The sequence below is a fragment of the Salvelinus namaycush genome, chromosome 7 (genome assembly GCF_016432855.1).
Source record: "Salvelinus namaycush isolate Seneca chromosome 7, SaNama_1.0, whole genome shotgun sequence".
Lineage (NCBI taxonomy): Eukaryota > Metazoa > Chordata > Actinopteri > Salmoniformes > Salmonidae > Salvelinus > Salvelinus namaycush.
This window is the reverse complement of record NC_052313.1, coordinates 54,829,282-54,856,781: the sequence shown is the minus strand read 5'-3', so window position 1 is coordinate 54,856,781 and position 27,500 is coordinate 54,829,282. Positions and strand designations below refer to the sequence as shown.

Below are 27,500 nucleotides of genomic sequence, written 5' to 3'. Positions count from 1 at the left end.
GGTTAGCCTGTCCTCACAGGGGGATCCAGGGTCTGGAGTCAGGTTAGCCTGTCCCCACAGGGGGATCCAGGGTCTGGAGTCAGGTTAGCCTGTCCTCACAGGGGGATCCAGGGTCTGGAGTCAGGTTAGCCTGTCCTCACAGGGGTTCCAGGGTCTGGTGTCAGGTTAGCCTGTCCTCACAGGGGGATCCAGGGTCTGGTGTCAGGTTAGCCTGTCCTCACAGGGGGATCCAGGGTCTGGTGTCAGGTTAGCCTGTCCTCACAGGGGGATCCAGGGTCTGGAGTCAGGTTAGCCTGTCCTCACAGGGGTTCCAGGGTCTGGTGTCAGGTTAGCCTGTCCTCACAGGGGGATCCAGGGTCTGGAGTCAGGTTAGCCTGTCCTCACAGGGGGATCCAGGGTCTGGAGTCAGGTTAGCCTGTCCTCACAGGGGTTCCAGGGTCTGGTGTCAGGTTAGCCTGTCCTCACAGGGGGATCCAGGGTCTGGTGTCAGGTTAGCCTGTCCTCACAGGGGGATCCAGGGTCTGGAGTCAGGTTAGCCTGTCCTCACAGGGGTTCCAGGGTCTGGTGTCAGGTTAGCCTGTCCTCACAGGGGGATCCAGGGTCTGGAGTCAGGTTAGCCTGTCCTCACAGGGGGATCCAGGGTCTGGAGTCAGGTTAGCCTGTCCTCACAGGGGGATCCAGGGTCTGGAGTCAGGTTAGCCTGTCCTCACAGGGGGATCCAGGGTCTGGAGTCAGGTTAGCCTGTCCCCACAGGGGGAACCAGGGTCTGGAGTCAGGTTAGCCTGTCCCCACAGGGGGATCCAGGGTCTGGAGTCAGGTTAGCCTGTCCTCACAGGGGGATCCAGGGTCTGGAGTCAGGTTAGCCTGTCCTCACAGGGGGATCCAGGGTCTGGAGTCAGGTTAGCCTGTCCTCACAGGGGGAATCAGGGTCTGGAGTCAGGTTAGCCTGTCCTCACAGGGGGATCCAGGGTCTGGAGTCAGGTTAGCCTGTCCTCACAGGGGGATCCAGGGTCTGGAGTCAGGTTAGCCTGTCCTCACAGGGGGATCCAGGGTCTGGAGTCAGGTTAGCCTGTCCTCACAGGGGGATCCAGGGTCTGGAGTCAGGTTAGCCTGTCCTCACAGGGGGATCCAGGGTCTGGAGTCAGGTTAGCCTGTCCTCACAGGGGGATCCAGGGTCTGGAGTCAGGTTAGCCTGTCCTCACAGGGGGATCCAGGGTCTGGAGTCAGGTTAGCCTGTCCTCACAGGGGGATCCAGGGTCTGGAGTCAGGTTAGCCTGTCCTCACAGGGGGATCCAGGGTCTGGAGTCAGGTTAGCCTGTCCTCACAGGGGGATCCAGGGTCTGGAGTCAGGTTAGCCTGTCCTCACAGGGGGATCCAGGGTCTGGAGTCAGGTTAGCCTGTCCTCACAGGGGGATCCAGGGTCTGGAGTCAGGTTAGCCTGTCCTCACAGGGGGAATCAGGGTCTGGAGTCAGGTTAGCCTGTCCTCACAGGGGGATCCAGGGTCTGGAGTCAGGTTAGCCTGTCCTCACAGGGGGAATCAGGGTCTGGTGTCAGGTTAGCCTGTCCTCACAGGGGGAATCAGGGTCTGGAGTCAGGTTAGCCTGTCCTCACAGGGGGATCCAGGGTCTGGTGTCAGGTTAGCCTGTCCTCACAGGGGGATCCAGGGTCTGGAGTCAGGTTAGCCTGTCCTCACAGGGGGAATCAGGGTCTGGAGTCAGGTTAGCCTGTCCTCACAGGGGGATCCAGGGTCTGGAGTCAGGTTAGCCTGTCCTCACAGGGGGATCCAGGGTCTGGTGTCAGGTTAGCCTGTCCTCACAGGGGGAATCAGGGTCTGGAGTCAGGTTAGCCTGTCCTCACAGGGGGATCCAGGGTCTGGTGTCAGGTTAGCCTGTCCTCACAGGGGGAATCAGGGTCTGGAGTCAGGTTAGCCTGTCCTCACAGGGGGAATCAGGGTCTGGTGTCAGGTTAGCCTGTCCTCACAGGGGGATCCAGGGTCTGGAGTAAGGTTAGCCTGTCCTCACAGGGGGAATCAGGGTCTGGTGTCAGGTTAGCCTGTCCTCACAGGGGTTCCAGGGTCTGGTGTCAGGTTAGCCTGTCCTCACAGGGGGATCCAGGGTCTGGAGTCAGGTTAGCCTGTCCTCACAGGGGGATCCAGGGTCTGGTGTCAGGTTAGCCTGTCCTCACAGGGGTTCCAGGGTCTGGAGTCAGGTTAGCCTGTCCTCACAGGGGTTCCAGGGTCTGGTGTCAGGTTAGCCTGTCCTCACAGGGGGAATCAGGGTCTGGTGTCAGGTTAGCCTGTCCTCACAGGGGGATCCAGGGTCTGGTGTCAGGTTAGCCTGTCCTCACAGGGGGATCCAGGGTCTGGTGTCAGGTTAGCCTGTCCTCACAGGGGGATCCAGGGTCTGGTGTCAGGTTAGCCTGTCCTCACAGGGGTTCCAGGGTCTGGTGTCAGGTTAGCCTGTCCTCACAGGGGTTCCAGGGTCTGGAGTCAGGTTAGCCTGTCCTCACAGGGGGATCCAGGGTCTGGAGTCAGGTTAGCCTGTCCTCACAGGGGTTCCAGGGTCTGGAGTCAGGTTAGCCTGTCCTCACAGGGGGATCCAGGGTCTGGAGTCAGGTTAGCCTGTCCTCACAGGGGTTCCAGGGTCTGGTGTCAGGTTAGCCTGTCCTCACAGGGGTTCCAGGGTCTGGAGTCAGGTTAGCCTGTCCTCACAGGGGTTCCAGGGTCTGGAGTCAGGTTAGCCTGTCCTCACAGGGGGAATCAGGGTCTGGTGTCAGGTTAGCCTGTCCTCACAGGGGGATCCAGGGTCTGGAGTCAGGTTAGCCTGTCCTCACAGGGGGAATCAGGGTCTGGTGTCAGGTTAGCCTGTCCTCACAGGGGGATCCAGGGTCTGGAGTCAGGTTAGCCTGTCCTCACAGGGGGAATCGGGGTCTGGTGTCAGGTTAGCCTGTCCTCACAGGGGGAACCAGGGTCTGGAGTCAGGTTAGCCTGTCCCCACAGGGGGAATCAGGGTCTGGAATCAGGTTAGCCTGTCCTCACAGGGGGATCCAGGGTCTGGTGTCAGGTTAGCCTGTCCTCACAGGGGGATCCAGGGTCTGGAGTCAGGTTAGCCTGTCCTCACAGGGGGAACCAGGGTCTGGTGTCAGGTTAGCCTGTCCTCACAGGGGGATCCAGGGTCTGGTGTCAGGTTAGCCTGTCCTCACAGGGGTTCCAGGGTCTGGTGTCAGGTTAGCCTGTCCCCACAGGGGGAATCAGGGTCTGGTGTCAGGTTAGCCTGTCCTCACAGGGGGAATCAGGGTCTGGAGTCAGGTTAGCCTGTCCTCACAGGGGGATCCAGGGTCTGGTGTCAGGTTAGCCTGTCCTCACAGGGGGATCCAGGGTCTGGAGTCAGGTTAGCCTGTCCTCACAGGGGGAATCAGGGTCTGGAGTCAGGTTAGCCTGTCCTCACAGGGGGATCCAGGGTCTGGAGTCAGGTTAGCCTGTCCTCACAGGGGGATCCAGGGTCTGGTGTCAGGTTAGCCTGTCCTCACAGGGGGAATCAGGGTCTGGAGTCAGGTTAGCCTGTCCTCACAGGGGGATCCAGGGTCTGGTGTCAGGTTAGCCTGTCCTCACAGGGGGAATCAGGGTCTGGAGTCAGGTTAGCCTGTCCTCACAGGGGGAATCAGGGTCTGGTGTCAGGTTAGCCTGTCCTCACAGGGGGATCCAGGGTCTGGAGTCAGGTTAGCCTGTCCTCACAGGGGGAATCAGGGTCTGGTGTCAGGTTAGCCTGTCCTCACAGGGGTTCCAGGGTCTGGTGTCAGGTTAGCCTGTCCTCACAGGGGGATCCAGGGTCTGGAGTCAGGTTAGCCTGTCCTCACAGGGGGATCCAGGGTCTGGTGTCAGGTTAGCCTGTCCTCACAGGGGTTCCAGGGTCTGGAGTCAGGTTAGCCTGTCCTCACAGGGGTTCCAGGGTCTGGTGTCAGGTTAGCCTGTCCTCACAGGGGGAATCAGGGTCTGGTGTCAGGTTAGCCTGTCCTCACAGGGGGATCCAGGGTCTGGTGTCAGGTTAGCCTGTCCTCACAGGGGGATCCAGGGTCTGGTGTCAGGTTAGCCTGTCCTCACAGGGGGATCCAGGGTCTGGTGTCAGGTTAGCCTGTCCTCACAGGGGTTCCAGGGTCTGGTGTCAGGTTAGCCTGTCCTCACAGGGGTTCCAGGGTCTGGAGTCAGGTTAGCCTGTCCTCACAGGGGGATCCAGGGTCTGGAGTCAGGTTAGCCTGTCCTCACAGGGGTTCCAGGGTCTGGAGTCAGGTTAGCCTGTCCTCACAGGGGGATCCAGGGTCTGGAGTCAGGTTAGCCTGTCCTCACAGGGGTTCCAGGGTCTGGTGTCAGGTTAGCCTGTCCTCACAGGGGTTCCAGGGTCTGGAGTCAGGTTAGCCTGTCCTCACAGGGGTTCCAGGGTCTGGAGTCAGGTTAGCCTGTCCTCACAGGGGGAATCAGGGTCTGGTGTCAGGTTAGCCTGTCCTCACAGGGGGATCCAGGGTCTGGAGTCAGGTTAGCCTGTCCTCACAGGGGGAATCAGGGTCTGGTGTCAGGTTAGCCTGTCCTCACAGGGGGATCCAGGGTCTGGAGTCAGGTTAGCCTTTCCCTACAAGGGGGAATCAGGGTCTGGTGTCAGGTTAGCCTGTCCTCACAGGGGGAACCAGGGTCTGGAGTCAGGTTAGCCTGTCCCCACAGGGGGAATCAGGGTCTGGAGTCAGGTTAGCCTGTCCCCACAGGGGGAATCAGGGTCTGGAGTCAGGTTAGCCTGTCCCCACAGGGGGAATCAGGGTCTGGAGTCAGGTTAGCCTGTCCTCACAGGGGGATCCAGGGTCTGGTGTCAGGTTAGCCTGTCCTCACAGGGGGATCCAGGGTCTGGAGTCAGGTTAGCCTGTCCTCACAGGGGGAACCAGGGTCTGGTGTCAGGTTAGCCTGTCCTCACAGGGGGATCCAGGGTCTGGTGTCAGGTTAGCCTGTCCTCACAGGGGTTCCAGGGTCTGGTGTCAGGTTAGCCTGTCCCCACAGGGGGAATCAGGGTCTGGAGTCAGGTTAGCCTGTCCTCACAGGGGTTCCAGGGTCTGGTGTCAGGTTAGCCTGTCCCCACAGGGGGGATCAGGGTCTGGAGTCAGGTTAGCCTGTCCTCACAGGGGGAACCAGGGTCTGGAGTCAGGTTAGCCTGTCCTCACAGGGGTTCCAGGGTCTGGTGTCAGGTTAGCCTGTCCCCACAGGGGGAATCAGGGTCTGGAGTCAGGTTAGCCTGTCCTCACAGGGGGAACCAGGGTCTGGAGTCAGGTTAGGCAGTCCTCACAGGGGAATCAGGGTCTGGAGTCAGGTTAGCCTGTCCCCACAGGGGGAACCAGGGTCTGGAGTCAGGTTAGCCTGTCCTCACAGGGGGAATCAGGGTCTGGAGTCAGGTTAGCCTGTCCTCACAGGGGGAATCAGGGTCTGGTGTCAGGTTAGCCTGTCCTCACAGGGGGATCCAGGGTCTGGAGTCAGGTTAGCCTGTCCTCACAGGGGGATCCAGGGTCTGGTGTCAGGTTAGCCTGTCCCCACAGGGGGAATCAGGGTCTGGTGTCAGGTTAGCCTGTCCTCACAGGGGGAATCAGGGTCTGGTGTCAGGTTAGCCTGTCCTCACAGGGGGATCCAGGGTCTGGAGTCAGGTTAGCCTGTCCTCACAGGGGGAATCAGGGTCTGGTGTCAGGTTAGCCTGTCCTCACAGGGGGAACCAGGGTCTGGTGTCAGGTTAGCCTGTCCTCACAGGGGGAACCAGGGTCTGGAGTCAGGTTAGGCTGTCCTCACAGGGGGAATCATGGTCTGGAGTCAGGTTAGCCTGTCCTCACAGGGGGATCCAGGGTCTGGTGTCAGGTTAGCCTGTCCTCACAGGGGGAACCAGGGTCTGGTGTCAGGTTAGCCTGTCCTCACTGGGGGAATCAGGGTCTGGAGTCAGGTTAGCCTGTCCTCACAGGGGGAATCAGGGTCTGGAGTCAGGTTAGCTTGTCCTCACAGGGGAATCAGGGTCTGGAGTCAGGTTAGCCTGTCCTCACAGGGGGAACCAGGGTCTGGTGTCAGGTTAGCCTGTCCTCACAGGGGGAACCAGGGTCTGGAGTCAGGTTAGCTTGTCCTCACAGGGGAATCAGGGTCTGGAGTCAGGTTAGCCTGTCCTCACAGGGGGAACCAGGGTCTGGAGTCAGGTTAGCCTGTCCTCACAGGGGGAACCAGGGTCTGGTGTCAGGTTAGCCTGTCCCCACAGGGGGAATCAGGGTCTGGTGTCAGGTTAGCCTGTCCTCACAGGGGGAATCAGGGTCTGGTGTCAGGTTAGCCTGTCCTCACTGGGGGAATCAGGGTCTGGTGTCAGGTTAGCCTGTCCTCACAGGGGGAATCAGGGTCTGGAGTCAGGTTAGCCTGTCCTCACAGGGGAAATCAGGGTCTGGTGTCAGGTTAGCCTGTCCTCACAGGGGGAACCAGGGTCTGGAGTCAGGTTAGGCTGTCCTCACAGAGGGAACCAGTGTCTGTGTTTCTCCCATCATGCCCAGTTCTCCTCTCAGTGTGCTGTATGTGGGAGGGGGTGTTTGAAGTCGGCAGGAAAAACAGCTCACAGCTGAGACTTTGAAGAAGATGAAGAGGAGGAGGGGGGTAAAGAGCAGCTGGATAACGACGTCCTCTGTGAGAACCGAGCTGTGATCACGTGGAGAGGCAGGAGGCAGCAGGCAGGAGGTGGTACATGACATCTTGATCGATCGGCTTACCTCGTAGACAGAGCACTGCAGACATGCACTAGACCTGTGTTCAACAGTATGTGTTGTCCTCCCAATGCTTTAGCTGCTCTTCATTGAGCTCACATGCAAAATGCAAACCCTGCCAATCTGGCCTTCCTATACCCTCCTATAGCCCTCCTATAGCCCTCCTATACCCTCCTATAGCCCTCCTATACCCTCCTATAGCCCTCCTATAGCCTCCTATAGCCCTCCTATAGCCTCCTATATCCTTCCTATAGCCCTCCTATAGCCTCGTATAGCCCTCCTATAGCCTCCTATATCCTTCCTATAGCCCTGCTATAGCCTCCTATAGCCCTCCTATAGCCTCCTATATCCTTCCTATAGCCTTCATATAGCCTCCTATAGCCCTCCTATAGCCTCCTATAGCCTCCTATAGCCCTCCTATAGCCCTTCTATATCCTTCCTATAGCCCTCCTATAGCCTCGTATAGCCCTCCTATATCCTTCCTATAGCCCTCCTATAGCCTCGTATAGCCCTCCTATAGCCTCATATAGCCCTCCTATAGCCCTCCTATAGCCTCCTATAGCCTCCTATAGCCCTCCTTTAGCCTCCTATATCCTTCCTATAGCCCTCCTATAGCCTCGTATAGCCCTCCTATATCCTTCCTATAGCCCTCCTATAGCCTCCTATAGCCTCCTATAGCCTCCTATAGCCCTCCTATAGCCTCCTATATCCTTCCTATAGCCCTCCTATAGCCTCGTATAGCCCTCCTATAGCCTCATATAGCCCTCCTATATCCTTCCTATAGCCCTCCTATAGCCTCGTATAGCCCTCCTATAGCCTCCTATATCCTTCCTATAGCCCTGCTATAGCCTCCTATAGCCCTCCTATAGCCTCCTATATCCTTCCTATAGCCTTCATATAGCCTCCTATAGCCCTCCTATAGCCTCCTATAGCCTCCTATAGCCCTCCTATAGCCTCCTATATCCTTCCTATAGCCCTCCTATAGCCTCGTATAGCCCTCCTATAGCCCTCCTATATCCTTCCTATAGCCCTCCTATAGCCTCGTATAGCCCTCCTATATCCTTCCTATAGCCCTCCTATAGCCTCGTATAGCCCTCCTATATCCTTCCTATAGCCCTCCTATAGCCTCGTATAGCCCTCCTATAGCCTCATATAGCCCTCCTATAGCCCTCCTATAGCCTCCTATAGCCTCCTATAGCCCTCCTATAGCCTCCTATATCCTTCCTATAGCCCTCCTATAGCCTCATATAGCCCTCCTATAGCCCTCCTATAGCCTCCTATAGCCTCCTATAGCCCTCCTATAGCCTCCTATATCCTTCCTATAGCCCTCCTATAGCCTCGTATAGCCCTCCTATATCCTTCCTATAGCCCTCCTATAGCCTCGTATAGCCCTCCTATAGCCCTCCTATAGCCTCCTATATCCTTCCTATAGCCCTCCTATAGCCTCCTATAGCCTCCTATATCCTTCCTATAGCCCTCCTATAGCCTCGTATAGCCCTCCTATAGCCTCATATAGCCCTCCTATAGCCCTCCTATAGCCTCCTATAGCCCTCCTATAGCCCTCCTATAGCCCTCCTATATCCTTCCTATAGCCCTCCTATAGCCTCGTATAGCCCTCCTATAGCCTCATATAGCCCTCCTATAGCCCTCCTATAGCCTCCTATAGCCTCCTATAGCCCTCCTATAGCCTCATATAGCCCTCCTATAGCCCTCCTATAGCCTCCTATAGCCTCCTATAGCCCTCCTATAGCCTCCTATATCCTTCCTATAGCCCTCCTATAGCCTCGTATAGCCCTCCTATATCCTTCTTATAGCCCTCCTATAGCCCTCCTATAGCCTCCTATAGCCTCCTATAGCCCTCCTATAGCCTCCTATATCCTTCCTATAGCCCTCCTATAGCCTCATATAGCCCTCCTATAGCCTCCTATAGCCTCCTATAGCCCTCCTATAGCCTCATATAGCCCTCCTATAGCCCTCCTATAGCCTCCTATAGCCCTCCTATAGCCTCCTATAGCCCTCCTATAGCCTCTTATATCCTTCCTATAGCCCTGAAATAGCCTCGTATAGCCCTCTTATAGCCTAATATAGCGTCATATTCCTCCTGTAGACCTCCTGTAGCCCTCCTATAGCCCTCCTATAGCTAATGGCTATATACAGTCGTGGCCAAAAGTTTTGAGAATGACACAAATATTTATTTCCACAAAATGTGCTGCTTCAGTGTCTTTAGATATTTTTGTGAGATGTTACTATGGAATACTGACGTATAATTACAAGCATTTCATAAGTGTCAAAGGCTTTTAATGACAATTACGGGAAGTTGATGCAAAGAGTCAATATTTGCAGTGTTGACCCTTCTTTTTCAAGACCTCTGCAATCCGCCCTGACATGCTGTCAATTAACTTCTGGGCCACATCCTGACTGATGGCAGCCCATTCTTGCGTAATCAATGCTTGGAGATTGTCAGAATTTGTGGGGTTTTGTTTGTCCACCCGCCTCTTGAGGATTGACCACAAGTTCTCAATAGGATTAAGGTCTGGGGAGTTTCCTTGCCATGGACCCAAAACATCTATGATTTGTTCCCCGAGCCACTTAGTTATCACTTTTGCCTTATGGCAAGGTGCACCATCATGCTGGAAAAGGCATTGTTCGTTACCAAACTGTTCCTGGATGGTTGGGAGAAGTTGCTCTCGGAGGATGTGTTGGTACCATTCTTTATTCATGGCTGTGTTCTTAGGCAAAATTGTGAGTGAACCCACTCCCTTGGCTGAGAAGCACCACACACACGAATGGTCTCAGGATGCTTTACTGTTGGCATGACACAGGACTGATGGTAGCGCTCACAATATTTTTTCCGGATGCCCAAAACAATCGGAAAGGGGATTCATCAGAGAAAATGACTTTACCCCAGACCTCAGCAGTCCAATCCCTGTACCTTTTGCAGAATATCAGTCTGTCCCTGTTTTTCCTGGAGAAAAGTGTCTTCTTTGCTGCCCTTCTTGACACCAGGCCATCCTCCAAAAGTCTTCACCTCACTGTGTGTGCAGATGCACTCACACCTGCCTGCTGCCGTTCCTGAGCAAGCTCTGTACTGGTGGTGCCCCGATCCCACAGCTGAATCAACTTTAGGAGACGGTCCTGGTGCTTGCTGGACTTTCTTGGGCGCCCTGAAGCCTTCTTCACAACAATTTAACCGCTCTCCTTGAAATTCTTGATGATCCGATAAATGGTTGATTTAGGTGCAATCTTACTGGCAGCAATATCCTTGCCTGTGAAGCCCTTTTTGTGCAAAGCAATGATAACGGCACGTATTTCCTTGCAGGTAACCATGGTTGACAGAGGAAGAACAATGATTCCAAGCACCACCCTCCTTTTGAAGCTTCCAGTCTGTTTTTCGAACTCAATCAGCATGACAGAGTGATCTCCAGCCTTGTCCTCGTCAACACTCACACCTGTGTTAACGAGAGAATCACTGACATGATGTCAGCTGGTCCTTTTGTGGCAGGGCTGAAATGCAGTGGAAATGTTTTGGGGGGATTCATTGGTTCATTTGCATGGCAAAGAGGGACTTTGCAATTAATTGCAATTCCTCTGATCACTCTTCATAACATTCTGGAGTATATGCAAATTGCCATCATATAAACTGAGGCAGCAGACTTTGTGAAAATTAATATTTGTGTCATTCTCAAAACTTTTGGCCAAAACTGTAGTCAAACTGATTGGCTTCTGGTTTTTAAAACTAGGTCTCTTTAACTCTCCATCTCTGTGCCTTTCTAAATGAGAGGCAAGTTAATTCTCACACTGAAAGGCCAGCGAATAAAAGAACGGGGAGACAGAAAGAAAAAATTGTGTGCTCTCGTGGCCGCGGGGGAACGGAGGGAGGAGGATTAGAAAACCTTGAAAGTGTTTAATTAAAAAAGTTGTTCTCGTGAGTTGGCCGTGTGGCGTCAGGTTCGCCTCTGGCGCAGGCACCACTCGACCTGAACGAGCCTCAGTCCTTCCAGATTCCTGCTAAAATGCTGCTAATCCCCATCAGCCCCTCCTCCCTGAAGACCGTGGTGTGCGCTTGGCGTACACGCCCCAACCAACTGCAACGCACAAGGAAAGCCAACGAGAAGGAACCAACGGAATGAATGGAAAGGAACGTTCAATTCAGCGGGGAACAACCGCCGTGGAACCTTCCTTTGTCTTCCGTGATTCTCCTCCATTTTTCTCTGAACAAAAGACAGTCTTCTTCCACCACCCAGCCTTTTCAAAAGGATTCCTCTGGACACTGCTTCCTGAGAAAAAAAATCTAATTTAGTTTAAAAAAGAGGAGAGAGAAATGGAGGAGAGGAGGGTGGAGAGGTGAAGGTGGAGGTGGGAGGGAGGGAGGAAGGAAGAGGGTGGAGGGTGGTTGGATGGAGGAGGGTGGTGGGAGGGTGGAGGGAGGAGGGTGGAGGGAGGGAGGGAGGGAGGGAGGAAGGTGGTTGGATGGAGGAGGGAGGAGGGAGGAGGGTGGAGGGCGGAGAGAGGGAGGAGGGTGGAGGGTGGAGGGTGGAGGGCGGAGAGAGGGAGGAGGGTGGAGGGTGGAGGGTGGAGGGCGGAGAGAGGGAGGAGGGTAGAGGGTGGAGGGAGGAGGGAGGAGTGGAGAGGGAGGAGGGTGGAGGGCGGCGAGAGGGAGAGGGAAGAGGGCGGAGGGGGAAGGGAGGAGGGAGGATGGAGAAGGGTGGACTGCCCTTTGGTGCCCTTTGGTGTGGTGGCACGCTGCTCCCTGTCCAATTGAACATGCTATTTTTATATGTACTGGCTATTTACCTGGACTGATGCTTGATCTGATGATTGGAACAGGGCGTAGAATAGATACCCTATGTGTCTCAAATGACACCCTATCCCCTATATAGTGCACTATTTCAGACCAGGGCCCATAGGGATCTGTACTATATAGTATATAGTATTGTACTATATAGGGAATAGGGTGTCATTTGGGACTGAGACAGAGCCATGATTCCTCATCATATCTGACCCTTTCTCCAACTCATCATATCCCCTCTAATGATATACAGTATTCTGATTCCTCATCATATCTGACCCTTTCTCCAACCCATCACATCCCCTCTAATGATATACAGTATTCTGATTCCTCATCATATCTGACCTTTCTCCAACCCATCACATCCCCTCTAATGATATACAGGATTCTGATTCCTCATCATATCTGACCCTTTCTCCAACCCATCACATCCCCTCTAATGATATACAGTATTCTGATTCCTCATCATATCTGACCCTTTCTCCAACCCATCACATCCCCTCTAATGATATACAGTATTCTGATTCCTCATCATATCTGACCTTTCTCCAACCCATCACATCCCCTCTAATGATATACAGTATTCTGATTCCTCATCATATCTGACCTTTCTCCAACCCATCACATCCCCTCTAATGATATACAGTATTCTGATTCCTCATCATATCTGACCCTTTCTCCAACCCATCACATCCTCTCTAATGATATACAGTATTCTGATTCCTCATCATATCTGACCCTTTCTCCAACCCATCACATCCCCTCTAATGATATACAGTATTCTGATTCCTCATCATATCTGACCTTTCTCCAACCCATCACATCCCCTCTAATGATATACAGTATTCTGATTCCTCATCATATCTGACCCTTTCTCCAACCCATCACATCCCCTCTAATGATATACAGTATTCTGATTCCTCATCATATCTGACCCTTTCTCCAACCCATCACATCCCCTCTAATGATATACAGTATTCTGATTCCTCATCATATCTGACCCTTTCTCCAACCCATCACATCCCCTCTAATGATATACAGTATTCTGATTCCTCATCATATCTGACCCTTTCTCCAACCCATCACATCCCCTCTAATGATATACAGTATTCTGATTCCTCATCATATTTGACCCTTTCTCCAACCCATCACATCCCCTCTAATGATATACAGTATTCTGATTCCTCATCATATCTGACCCTTTCTCCAACCCATCACATCCCCTCTAATGATATACAGTATTCTGATTCCTCATCATATCTGACCCTTTCTCCAACCCATCACATCCCCTCTAATGATATACAGTATTCTGATTCCTCATCATATTTGACCCTTTCTCCAACCCATCACATCCCCTCTAATGATATACAGTATTCTGATTCCTCATCATATCTGACCCTTTCTCCAACCCATCACATCCCCTCTAATGATATACAGTATTCTGATTCCTCATCATATCTGACCCTTTCTCCAACCCATCACATCCCCTCTAATGATATACAGGATTCTGATTCCTCATCATATCTGACCCTTTCTCCAACCCATCACATCCCCTCTAATGATATACAGGATTCTGATTCCTCATCATATCTGACCTTTTCTCCAACCCATCACATCCCCTCTAATGATATACAGTATTCTGATTCCTCATCATATCTGACCCTTTCTCCAACCCCTCACATCCTCTCTAATGATATACAGTATTCTGATTCCTCATCATATCTGACCCTTTCTCCAACCCCTCACATCCTCTCTAATGATATACAGGATTCTGATTCCTCATCATATCTGACCCTTTCTCCAACCCATCACATCCCCTCTAATGATATACAGGATTCTCTACAATATCACGCATGCTGAATTCCAAATCAACCTCTAGCCTACTACTCCCTAGTCCCCTCTGTAGATCTCTAGAGGAGACTAGATTGGACGTTTCCACCACCTAGCCAATCAGAAGGCAATGTGAAGCAATTACCCATAATGCTTATACAGTATCTATCCAATCTTCTCAGATATACAGGAGTGGGCTAGGGTCGATTTAGAATTGAGCAGTTGAGTAGCATTATAGAGCCATGATAAACCATTTCCCCAACTGCAAGACAGTTACAACATAACCTGAACCCATCGAACTGCTTCCATAGACCCAGCATTTCCTTGCTGAGAGAAAGTAGGGCCTACCTGTTTGTGTACTGTACTGTATCCCTCCACTCTGCTGAGTCTTGGTCCCAGTAGGATCGACAATCTCTCACATCTGAAAAGTATACTATCGACAGCCAGCCTATTGACAGCCAGCCCCATATTCACCGACACCATCCTTCAAAGCATTATCTGATGGTGGTGCTGATGTGGACACAAACAGCGGGGTGTCGATATCCCTTCTCCTCCTCTCCTCTCCTGCCCTCATCTCTTCCTTCTTCCTTCTCTTCCCCCCCTCCCCTCCTTTCTTCTTCTCCACTCCTCTCCTCTCCTCCCCTCCTTCTCTCCTATCTTCCCCTCCTCCCATTCTTTCCCCTCCTCCCCTGCTCCCCTCTTCTCTTCCCCTCCCCTCCCCTCCCCTCCCCTCCCCTCCCCTCCCCTCCCCTCCTGTTACTATATCAGACATATTGACTCTGCTAAGCCTGTTACTATATCAGACATATTGACTCTGCTAAGCCTGTTACTATATCAGACATATTGACTCTGCTAAGCCTGTTACTATATCAGACATATTGACTCTGCTAAGCCTGTTACTACAGTATATCAGACATATTGACTCTGCTAAGCCTGTTACTATATCAGACATATTGACTCTGCTAAGCCTGTTACTATATCAGACATATTGACTCTGCTAAGCCTGTTACTACAGTATATCAGACATATTGACTCTGCTAAGCCTGTTACTATATCAAACATATTGACTCTGCTAAGCCTGCTACTATATCAGACATATTGACTCTGCTAAGCCTGTTACTATATCAGACATATTGACTCTGCTAAGCCTGTTACTATATCAGACATATTGACTCTGCTAAGCCTGTTACTATATCAGACATATTTATTGACTCTGCTAAGCCTGTTACTACAGTATATCAGACATATTGACTCTGCTAAGCCTGTTACTATATCAGACATATTGACTGACTCTGCTAAGCCTGTTACTATATCAGACATATTGACTCTGCTAAGCCTGTTACTATATCAGACATATTGACTCTGCTAAGCCTGTTACTATATCAGACATATTGACTGACTCTGCTAAGCCTGTTACTATATCAGACATATTGACTCTGCTAAGCCTGTTACTATATCAGACATATTGACTCTGCTAAGCCTGTTACTATATCAGACATGTTGCCTCTGCTAAGCCTGTTACTATATCAGACATATTGACTCTGCTAAGCCTGTTACTATATCAGACATATTGACTCTGCTAAGCCTGTTACTATATCAGACATATTGACTCTGCTAAGCCTGTTACTATATCAGACATGTTGCCTCTGCTAAGCCTGTTACTATATCAGACATATTGACTCTGCTAAGCCTGTTACTATATCAGACATATTGACTCTGCTAAGCCTGCTACTATATCAGACATATTGACTCTGCTAAGCCTGTTTTCTCTCTCTCTCTCTCTCTCTCTCTCTCTCTCTCTCTCTCTCTCTCTCTCTCTCTCTCTCTCTCTCTCTCTCTGTCTGTCTGTCTCTCTCTCTCTCTCTCTCTCTCTCTCTCTCTCTCTCTCTCTCTCTCTCTCTCTCTCTCTCTCTCTCTCTCTCTCTCTCTCTCTCTCTCTCTCTCTCTCTCTCTCTCTCTCTCTCTCTCTCTCCTCTTTAGAGATGAGCGTGAGTTTACCAATGGTTCAGTATGTCTGGAATGTGACAGCCAGTGTGAGAAGTCTCAGGACAAGACCATGACCTGCCTCGGAACGGTAAGTAGAATGATCACCACGGCAACTGTCATCGGTGTTCCACCTAGCCCTGAACCTGTGTGTTCTTTGGGTGCAGGTTGACGTTTATTATCATGAATCTTGTCCTGGAGGCAGAACTGAGCTATTTCCCCTTAGATAGGCCAGCTGCAAAGTCAAAATTGGCTCTATTGTAAAAATGTATGAAAACAAAATATGTATGAAAGCTTCTTGGTCTCAATTTAAGGTCAGGGTTAAGGTCAGGGTTAAGGTTAGGGTTAGGGTTGGGCATTAGGGTTAGCAGTAAGGTCAGGGTTAGGGTTAAGGTTAGGGTTAGGCATTAGGGTTAGCAGTAAGGTTAAGGTTAGGGTTAAGGTTAGGGTTAAGGTTAGGGTTAGGCATTAGGGTTAGCAGTAAGGTTATGGTTAGGGTTATGGTTAGGGTTAAGGTTAGGGTTAGGGTTAAGGTTAGGGTTAAGGTTAGGGTTAGGCATTAGGGTTAGCAGTACGGTTATGGTTAAGTTTAGGTTTAAAATCAGATTTTATGACTTTGTGGCTGTGCCAGATTGGGACCAATCTGCAGAGCTGCCTCCAGAACAGACCCCTTGTTGATGTCACATCCTGTCTGGAGAGTTTGACTTTTAGGAGTTACAGTGTACTGTACTGTTAGGCCACTGAGTTTTTCCTGACTACACATCGTAACCAACTGTTATGCGTACTGATCAGGGGAGATGTTCCTGAACGCCTCAAATCTGGTTTTATGGAGATAAATAAAGTACCACGTCAGCTACGAAGGTAAAACGCATTCCAGAAGGATATGTGTTTTTGACAGCCTCTGACCTTCCACAGAGAACGCACCGGAAGTCCCTCATCCATTCCCACCTGCCCTCTTCTAAATGCTAGAATTTCCCTTTAAAATGCCACCCGTTTGAAAGCCCTTGAAACCCCCCACGTCCCTCTCCCTCCGCCTGGATCTATAACAACCCAAGGTTGATTTAAATCATCTCCCCTGCCACGTAGTAGGACTCTAATCTTGTTTTATATGTGGCGTATGGACAGTGGTGTATAACTCTCCATGGTTTAGGGCTCATGATATATCCAGCTGTCATGGAGCCCCTGTTTTACAGTCCCCTGTTAAAGCCCTATTTGTGGAATGTGATACTTGTGTAAAGGACCCCCGGAGGAGGACAGGGAGGAGTGGAGGAAAATAGTCTCTCTGACGGTGATACGCAGTGTTTCACCGTGTCTTGCAGTGTCTCCTGCAGTCCAGTCACAGCTCAGAAGTAAATAACACAGGTGTCAATCATCAGATGCATCAATGCACACACACACACACACACACCCACCCAAGCGCACACACACACACACACACACACACACACACACACACACACACACACACACACACACACACACACACACACACACACACACACACACACACACACACACACACACACACACACACAGTCAGAGGGACACAATACATTGACACAGCTCGGCAGGGAGATAGTGTATTGATGGGGAGGGGTTACAGCTGTCATTTAGTCAGACCTGAAGGTGAAAGGCTGTCTATCAACCAGACAAACACACTCATTAACCGTACATGAGGTGTCCAAGCCCACAGCAGACGTTTCATCCACAGACCCATCTCTCTATCGTCTCTCTTCCTCCATGTGTTTATATCTGCTGTCTCAATCCATCCCGGATGCTTGTTCAGAAGTGTGAACTGTGTTGACGTGCTGATATGTGGTCAATGTCTCTTCCTCTTCATCTTCTATCCATCTCCTTTACTTACTCCTTCTCATCCTCCTCTTCATCTTCTATCCATCTCCTTTACTTACTCCTTCTCATCCTCCTCTTCCTCTTCTATCCATCTCCTTTACTTACTCCTTCTCATCCTCCTCTTCCTCTTCTATCCATCTCCTTTACTTACTCCTTCTCATCCTCCTCTTCCTCTTCTATCCATCTCCTTTACATCCTCCTTCTCATCCTCCTCCTCTTCTTATTCCCCCTCTTCTTTCCCCCACTTCCTCCCCTCCCCTCCTCCTCCTCTTCCTTCTCCTCTTCTTTCTCCTTCTTCTCCTCCTCTTCCTCCTCTTCCATCTCTCTCCCTCTACCTCTCAGGGCCCAGATCAATGTGTGACCTGTCTTCACTTCAAAGACGGGCCCAACTGTGTGGAAAAGTGCCCCGACGGCCTCCAAGGCACCAACAGCTTCATCTTCAAATATGCCGAGGCCAACAACGAGTGTCACCCCTGCCACGCCAACTGCACCCAGGGGTACGAGGAGAGAGAGAGAGAGAGAGAGAGAGAGAGAGAGAGAGAGAGAGAGAGAGAGAGAGAGAGAGAGAGAGAGAGAGAGAGAGAGAGAGAGAGAGAGAGAGAGAGAGAGAGAGAGAGAGAGAGAGAGAGAGAGAGAGAGAGAGAGAGAGAGAGAGAGAGAGAGAGAGAGAGAGAGAGAGAGAGAGAGAGAGAGAGAGAGAGAGAGAGAGAGAGAGGAGGGTATGTATATGGGTACATTTAATGGAGGCTTTTATATATCAATACTTCTCTTTGAAATCTGATTGTTTGTATGAAGTATGTCATAAATAATGTCATACAAGCAGAATCCATCAAAAGGTGTCCTGGTGGGACTTTTAAAATCAAGAAGAGCTTCTATAAACAGTAGCAGAAGTAGTGCACTATAAAGGAAATATGGTGCTATTTGGGATACAGGCAGTGACTCAGCCCTCCACTTCCCAGACCGCTACCAAAGAGAGAGAGAAAGAGAGAGAGAGAGAGAGAGAGAAAGAGAGAGAGAGAGAAAGAGAGAGAGGGAGAGGGAGAGGGAGAGGGAGAGGGAGAGAGGAGGATCAGAACGGAGGATCAAGAGATGGACAGATGATCTCTCTCTCTTGCTCTCGCTCTCTCAATTCAATTCAATTCAAAGGGCTTTATTGGCATGGGAAACATGTTTACATTGCCAAAGCAAGTGAAATTGATAATAAACAAAAGTGAAATGCACAATCAGAAAAGAACAGTAAACATTACACAAAAGTTTCAAAAGAATAAAGACAAATGTCATATTATGGCTGTATACAGTGTTGTAACGTTGTCAAAATAGTTAAAGGGAAAATATATAAGCATAAATATGGGTTGTATTTACAACGGTGTTTGTTCTTCACTGGTTGACCTTTTCTTGTGGTAACAGGTCACAAATCCTGCTGCTGTGATGCACACTGTGGTATTTCACCCAGTAGATATGGGAGTTTATCAAAATTGGATTTGTTTTCAAATTCATTGTTTCTCTGTATAATCCGAGGGAAATATGTGTCTAATATGGTCATACATTTGGCAGAAGGTTAGGAAGTGCAGCTCAGTCTCCATCTCATTTTGTGGGCAGTGTGCACATAGCCTGTCTTCTCTTGAGAGCCAGGTCTGCCTACGGCAGCCTCTCTCAATAGCAAGGCTATGCTCACTGAGTCTGTACAAAGTCAAAGCTTTCCTTAAGTTTGGGTCAGTCACAGTGGTCAGGTATTCTGCCACTGTGTACTCTCTGTTACGGCCAAATAGCATTCTAGTTTGCTCTGTTTTTTTAAGGGACTCTTCTCCAGGTTCATCTCTCTGTAGGTGATGGCGTTGTTATGGAAGGTTTTGGAATCGCTTCCTTTTAGGTGGCTGTAGAATTTAACGTCTCTTTTCAGGATTTTGATCATTAGCGGGTATCATCCTAATTCTTCTCTGCATGCATTATTTGGTGTTTTACGTTATACACAGACTATATTTTTTCACAATTCTGCATGCAGAGTCACAATTTGGTGTTTGTCCCATTTTGTCAATTCTTGGTTGATGAGGTTCTATAACTGATTCAAGTGTTTTTTGCCAGATCCTCATTGGGATGTCAAATTGTATGTTCCTTTTGATGGCATAGAAGGCCCTTCTTGCCTTGTCTCAGATCGTTCACAGCTTTGTGGAAGTTACTTGTGGCGCTGATGTTTAGGCCGAGGTATGTATAATTTTTTGTGTGCTCTAGGGTAACGGTGTCCAGATGGAATTTGTATTTGTGGGCCTGGCAACTGGACCTTTTTAGTAACACTGTCAGGACCCCGGTCTAACAGAGACTGTGCAGAAGATCTAGGTGATCTAGGCCCTCCTTGGTTGGGGACAGAAGCACCAGATGATCAGCCAACAGTAGACGTTTGACATCAGATTGTAGTAGATTGAGGTGCTGCAGGCTGTTCTTCTGCCCTCACCAAGTCATTGATATATACACTGAGTATACAAAACATTAAGAACACCTGCTCTTTCCATGGCATAGACTGACCAGGTGAATCCGGGTGAAAGCTATGATCCCTTATTGATGTTACCTGTTAAATCTCTTCAATCAGTGTAGATGAAGGTGAGGAGACAGGTTAAAGAAGGATTTGTTTTCAAGACAATAGAGACATTGATTGTGTATATGTGCCAGTCTGAGGGTAAAATACATACGTTTTAAGTGCCTTTGAATGGGGGTATGGTAGTACAGTGGCTTGCGAAAGTATTCACCCCACTTGGTATTTTTTCTATTTCGTTGCCTTACAACCTGGAATTAAAATTGTTTTTTTTTAGGGTTTGTATCATTTGATTTACACAAAATGCCTACTTTGAAGGTGCACTTTGAAGGTGCAAACTATTTTTCATTGTGAAACAAACAAGAAATAAGACAATACAACTGAAAACTTGAGCATGCATAACTATTCACCTACAAAACCTATAACTATTCACCTTCATCTACAAAGTTAATACTTTGTAGAGGAACCTTTTGCAGCAATTACAGCTGCAAGTCTCTTGGGGTATGTCTCTGTAAGCTTGGCACATCTAGCCACTGGGATTTTTCACATTCTTCAAGGCAAAACTGCTCCAGCTCATTCAAGTTGGATGGGTTCCGCTGGTGTACAGCAATCTTTAAGTTATACCACAGATTCTCAATTGGATTGAGGTCTGGACTTTGACTAGGCCATTCCAAGATATTTAAATGCTTCCCCTTAAATCACTCAAGTGTTGCTTGGGCAGTATGCTTAGGGTCATTGTCCTGCTGGAAGGTGAACCTCCGTCCCAGTCTCAAATCTCTGGAAGACGGAAACAGGTTTCCCTCAAGAATTTCCTTATATTTAGCGCCATCCATCATTCCTTCAATTCTGACCCATTTCCCAGTCCCTGCTGATGAAAAACACCCCCACAGAATGATGCTGCCACTACCATGCTTCACTGTGGGGATGGTGTTCTCGGGGTGATGGGAGGTGTTGGGTTTGCCACAGACAGCATTTTCCTTGATGGCCAAAAAGCTCAATTTTAGTCTCATCTGACAAGAGTATCTTCTTTCATATGTTTGGGGAGTCTCGCACATGCCTTTTGGCGAACACCAAACATGTTTGCAAATTTTTTTCTTTAAGCAATGGCTTTTTTTCTGGCCACTCTTCCGTAAAGCCCAGCTCTGTGGAGTGTATGGCTTAACGTGGTAATATGGACATATACTCCACTCTCCATTATGGAGCTTTGCAGCTCCTTCAGGGTTATCTTTGGTCCCTTTGTTGCCTCTGATTATAGCCCTCCTTGCCTGGTCCATGAGTTTTGGTGGGCGGCCTTCTCTTGGCAGGTTTGTTGTGGTGCCATATCCTTTCCATTATTTAATAATGGAACAGGTGTATATATACTGAGATCATGTGACAGATCATGTGACACTTAGATTGCACACAGGTAGACTTTATTTAACTAATTATGTGACTTCTGAAGGTAATTGGTTGCACCAGATCTTATTTAGGGGCTTCATTGCAAAGGGGGTGAATACATATGCACACACCACTTTTCCATTTAAAAAATTAAAAAATTAAAAAAAATTAAACAAGTAATTTTTTTCATTTCACTTCACCAATTTGGACTCTTTTGTGTATGTCCATTACGTGAAATCCAAATAAAAATCCATTTAAATTACAGGTTGTAATGCAACAAAATAGGAAAAACGCCAAGGGGGGTGAATACTTTTGCAAGGCACTGTAGGTGCCAAGCGCACCGGTGTGTGTCAAGAACTGCAACGCTGCTGGGGTTTTCACACTCAACAGTTTCCTGTGTGTATCAAGAATGGTCCACCACCTAAAGGACATCCAGCCAACTTGACACAACTGTGGGAAGCATTGGAGTCAACATGGGCCAGCATCCCTGTGGAACACTTTCGACACCTTGTAGAGTCCATGCACCGACGAATTGAGGCTGTTCAGTTCTCTCAATCTCCCCGCTTTCTCTCTCTCTCTCCCCCCTCTCTTCCTCTTTCTCTCACTCTCCCCACTCTCTCTTCCTCCTCCCCTCTCTCTCTCCCCCCCTCTCTTCCTCTTTCTCTCACTCTCCCCACTCTCTCTTCCTCCTCCCCTCTCTCTCTCCCCCCCTCTCTTCCTCTTTCTCTCACTCTCCCCACTCTCTCTTCCTCCTCCCCTCTCTCTCTCCCCCCCTCTCTCCCCGCTTTCTCTCACTCTCCCCACTCTCTCTTCCTCCTCCCCTCTCTCTCTCCCCCCCTCTCTTCCTCTTTCTCTCTCTCCCCTCTACCCTCTGACATCAAAGACTCTGAGTGGCTCTGTGGTCTCTCTGTGACACAGTGTTCACAATACCTCCCTTCATCTCCTCATCTCCTCGGTGACACTCGTCGCAGCCGGTATTAGTCAGCTGACCATTGATCCCTCCCCACGCTCCTCGCCCCGGTGACTGCTGAACCTCGGCTCACAATGCAATGGCTCCATCACTCCTCTTCTCCTTATCCTGCCCTCCATCTGACATGCAGGTTGACGATTATTGTCATGATTCTTGTTCAGGAGGCAGAACTGAACGGTTTCAACTTAGATGGGCCAGCTGCAAAATTGGCTATATTGTAAAGATGAATGAAAACAAAAATGTGCTTTTTGGTCTTCATTTAAGGTTAGGATTAGGCATTAGGGTTAGCAGTGTGGTTAAGGTTAGGTTTAAAATCAGATTTTATGACTGTGCCAGGTAGAGACCACTGCAGAGCTGCCTCCAGAACAAGCTCCATGACAGAAAACCCTAACCTGCATCTGACACCGGGCACTCCATATTAGCATCAGGGAATGAGCGGCCAGGGTGTGTGTGTGAGTGAATGGAGGGGGAGGGGTGGGGGAATTTAGAACAAAGGAGATGCAACAAAGGTCTACATCATCACACTGCATGTAATGGCAGAATTCAACTGAAGAAAAGTGATACACATGCCACCTTAGATTTAGAAGGAATGCTGATCTAGAATCAGAACCACACCAGTCCATATAATCATATTTATTCAACTGATCTAGGATCAGGACCACACCGGTCCATATATTCATATTTATTAAACTGATCTAGAATCAGAACCACACCAGTCCATATAGTAATATTTATTAAACTGATTCTAGAATCAGAACCACACCGGTCCATATAATCATATTTATTAAACTGATTCTAGAATCAGAACCACACCAGTCCATATAATCATATTTATTAAACTGATCTAGAATCAGAACCACACCGGTCCATATAATCATATTTATTAAACTGATTCTAGAATCAGAACCACACCGGTCCATATAATCATATTTATTAAACTGATTCTAGAATCAGAACCACACCAGTCCATATAATTATATTTATTAAACTGATTCTAGAATCAGAACCACACCGGTCCATATAATAATATTTATTAAACTGATTCTAGAATCAGAACCACACCAGTCCATATAATCATATTTATTAAACTGATTCTAGAATCAGAACCACACCAGTCCATATAATCATATTTATTAAACTGATCTAGAATCAGAACCACACCGGTCCATATAATCATATTTATTAAACTGATCTAGAATCAGAACCACACCGGTCCATATAATCATATTTATTAAACTGATCTAGAATCAGAACCACACCAGTCCATATAATCATATTTATTAAACTGATCTAGAATCAGAACCACACCGGTCCATATAATCATATTTATTAAACTGATTCTAGAATCAGAACCACACCGGTCCATATAATCATATTTATTCAACTGATCTAGGATCAGGACCACACCGGTCCATATAATCATATATATTCAACTGATCTAGAATCAGAACCACACCGATCCATATAATCATATTTATTAAACTGATCTAGAATCAGAACCACACCGGTCCATATATTCATATTTATTAAACTGATTCTAGAATCAGAACCACATCGGTCCATATAGTAATATTTATTAAACTGATTCTAGAATCAGAACCACACCGGTCCATATAATCATATTTATTAAACTGATTCTAGAATCAGAACCACACCGGTCCATATAATCATATTTATTAAACTGATCTAGGATCAGGACCACACCGGTCCATATAATCATATTTATTAAACTGATTCTAGAATCAGAACCACACCAGTCCATATAATCATATTTATTAAACTGATCTAGAATCAGAACCACACCGGTCCATATAATCATATTTATTAAACTGATTCTAGAATCAGAACCACACCGGTCCATATAATCATATTTATTAAACTGATTCTAGAATCAGAACCACACCAGTCCATATAATTATATTTATTAAACTGATTCTAGAATCAGAACCACACCGGTCCATATAATAATATTTATTAAACTGATTCTAGAATCAGAACCACACCAGTCCATATAATCATATTTATTAAACTGATTCTAGAATCAGAACCACACCAGTCCATATAATCATATTTATTAAACTGATCTAGAATCAGAACCACACCGGTCCATATAATCATATTTATTAAACTGATCTAGAATCAGAACCACACCGGTCCATATAATCATATTTATTAAACTGATCTAGAATCAGAACCACACCAGTCCATATAATCATATTTATTAAACTGATCTAGAATCAGAACCACACCGGTCCATATAATCATATTTATTAAACTGATTCTAGAATCAGAACCACACCGGTCCATATAATCATATTTATTAAACTGATTCTAGAATCAGAACCACACCAGTCCATATAATTATATTTATTAAACTGATTCTAGAATCAGAACCACACCGGTCCATATAATAATATTTATTAAACTGATTCTAGAATCAGAACCACACCAGTCCATATAATCATATTTATTAAACTGATTCTAGAATCAGAACCACACCGGTCCATATAATCATATTTATTAAACTGATCTAGAATCAGAACCACACCGGTCCATATAATCATATTTATTAAACTGATCTAGAATCAGAACCACACCGGTCCATATAATCATATTTATTAAACTGATCTAGAATCAGAACCACACCAGTCCATATAATCATATTTATTAAACTGATCTAGAATCAGAACCACACCGGTCCATATAATCATATTTATTAAACTGATTCTAGAATCAGAACCACACCGGTCCATATAATCATATTTATTAACCTCTAACACCTCCCAAACCCGGATCCGGGATCCCCCCCATCACAAAAGCTGACTAGCATAGCCTAGCCTAAAGTTACAGGGATATCATAAAATAAAATGTTCATGAAATCACAAGTCCAAGACACCAAATGAAAGATACAGATCTTGTGATTCAAGCCATCATCTCTGATTTTTAAAATGTTTTACAGGGAAGACACAATATGTAAATCTATTAGCTAACCACGTTAGCAAAAGACAACACTTTTCTTACTCCACCATTTTCTTACTGCATCAGTAGCTATCACAAATTCGACCAAATAAAGATATAAATAGCCACTAACCAAGAAACAACCTCATCAGATGACAGTCTGATAACATATTTATTGTATAGCATAGGTTTTGTTAGAAAAATGTGCATATTTCAGGTATAAATCATAGTTTACAATTGCAGCCCCCATCACAACTCTCACTAAAATGACTAGAATAACTACAGAGACCATCGTGTATTAGCTAATTACTCATCATAAAACATTTCTTAAAAATACACAGCGTACAGCAGATGAAAGACACAGATCTTGTGAATATAGCCAATATTTCAGATTTTCTAAGTGTTTTACAGCGAAAACACAATATAGCGTTATCTTAGCTTACTACAATAGTCAGTCACACAGCAGCATTGATTCAAGGCAAAAATAGCAATAATGTTATAAACCACCAAACGCTATTAATTTTTTCACTAACCTTCTCAGAATTCTTCAGATGACAGTCCTGTAACATCATATTACACAATTCATATAGAGTTGGTTCGAAAATGTGCATATTTAGCCGCACAATTCGTGGTTACACAACGTGATTAGTGGGCAAAAAATCAAGCAATCTGTCCTGCGCCATCTTGGAAAGGCACCTATTCTTATCGAAAGCTATTCATAAACTTGACTAAAAAAATACAGGTTGGACAGCAATTGAAAGACAAATTAGTTCTTAATGCAATCGCTGAGTTAGATTTTTAAAATTAACGTTACTAGACATACAGTGTGCGTTACAGCCAGACTAGTGCCGCAATAATGGCGGACAAATACGTTTACATTTTTCCACATAAATACGGAATAACATCATAAATAGCTCTTACTTTTGGACGAGCTTCCATCAGAATCTTGGCGAAGTGGTCCTTTGTCCAAAAGAATTGTTGCTTGGTTGTAAAACGTCGTGTTCAACTTCGGAATTAGCAGCTACCAATAGCTATGCGGCCACAGCATGCCCAAATCCTCAAACTCAATACTAAGGAAATTCCGAAAATAGCAATATACTCGCATAAACTGATATAACTCGGTTTAAAATAACTTCGTTATGATGTTTCTAACACCTATATCGAATTAAATTACAGACAGATATATCTAAGGTCGATAACTGAGCATTTCAAAACGCCATCCTGAGGTCTTGCTTTGCGTAATGGCGAGCGTTGAAAAGAGAGGTCCCCTCGTTCCTTGGCCTTTTATGAACTCTGAGAGCTACGTAGAAAGTCCATTCCACTTCTCATTGGTTACTGACATCCAGGGGAAGGCGAGTGCAGTTCATGTCGACCCATAGGATACAGACAGAGCTTTAAACTGATCTGAGAGCAGAGCCTAGTTTTCAGACCTTCGCAGTTCCTGTCATGGATTTCGCTGTAGAAAGAGTTCTGTTTCACCCACAGACATAATTCGAACGGTTTTAGAAACTAGAGAGTGTTTTCTATCCAATTGTAATAATAATATGTATATTGTACGAGCAAGAATTGAGTACGAGGCAGTTTAATTTGGAGACCAATTTTTCCAAGATCGAAATAGCACCCCCCATAGGCTCAAGAACTGATCTAGTATCAGAACCACACCGGTCCATATAATCATATTTATTAAACTGATCTAGAATCAGAACCACACCAGTCCATATAATAATATTTATTAAACTGATTCTAGAATCAGAACCACACCGGTCCATATAATCATATTTAATAAACTGATCTAGTATCAGAACCACACCGGTCCATATAATCATATTTATTAAACTGATCTAGAATCAGAACCACACCAGTCCATATAGTAATATTTATTAAACTGATTCTAGAATCAGAACCACACCGGTCCATATAATCATATTTATTAAACTGATCTAGTATCAGAACCACACCGGTCCATATAATCATATTTATTAAACTGATCTAGAATCAGAACCACACCGGTCCATATAATCATATTTATTAAACTGATCTAGTATCAGAACCACACCGGTCCATATAATCATATTTATTAAACTGATTCTAGTATCAGAACCAGATCGGTCCATATAATAATATTTATTAAACTGATTCTAGAATCAGAACCACACCAGTCCATATAATCATATTTATTAAACTGATCTAGAATCAGAACCACACCGGTCCATATAATCATATTTATTAAACTGATTCTAGAATCAGAACCACACCAGTCCATATAGTAATATTTATTAAACTGATCTAGAATCAGAACCACACCGGTCCATATAATCATATTTATTAAACTGATTCTAGAATCAGAACCACACCAGTCCATATAATCATATTTATTAAACTGATCTAGAATCAGAACCACACCGATCCATATAGTAATATTTATTAAACTGATCTAGAATCAGAACCACACCGGTCCATA

The 27,500-nt window shown here is 47.0% G+C and overlaps 1 protein-coding gene across 1 annotated transcript in view; it reads left to right on the top strand.

The window, feature by feature from the left end:
- The window catches only part of LOC120050848 (receptor tyrosine-protein kinase erbB-4-like), a 175,957-nt gene that overhangs the window by 72,528 nt on the left and 75,929 nt on the right, over window positions 1-27,500 (top strand). The window contains exons 15-16 of the mRNA XM_038997377.1: window positions 15,354-15,447; window positions 17,550-17,704. Of these exons, the coding sequence (XP_038853305.1) occupies window positions 15,354-15,447; window positions 17,550-17,704 (249 nt within the window). The remainder of the gene's footprint in view (window positions 1-15,353; window positions 15,448-17,549; window positions 17,705-27,500) is intronic.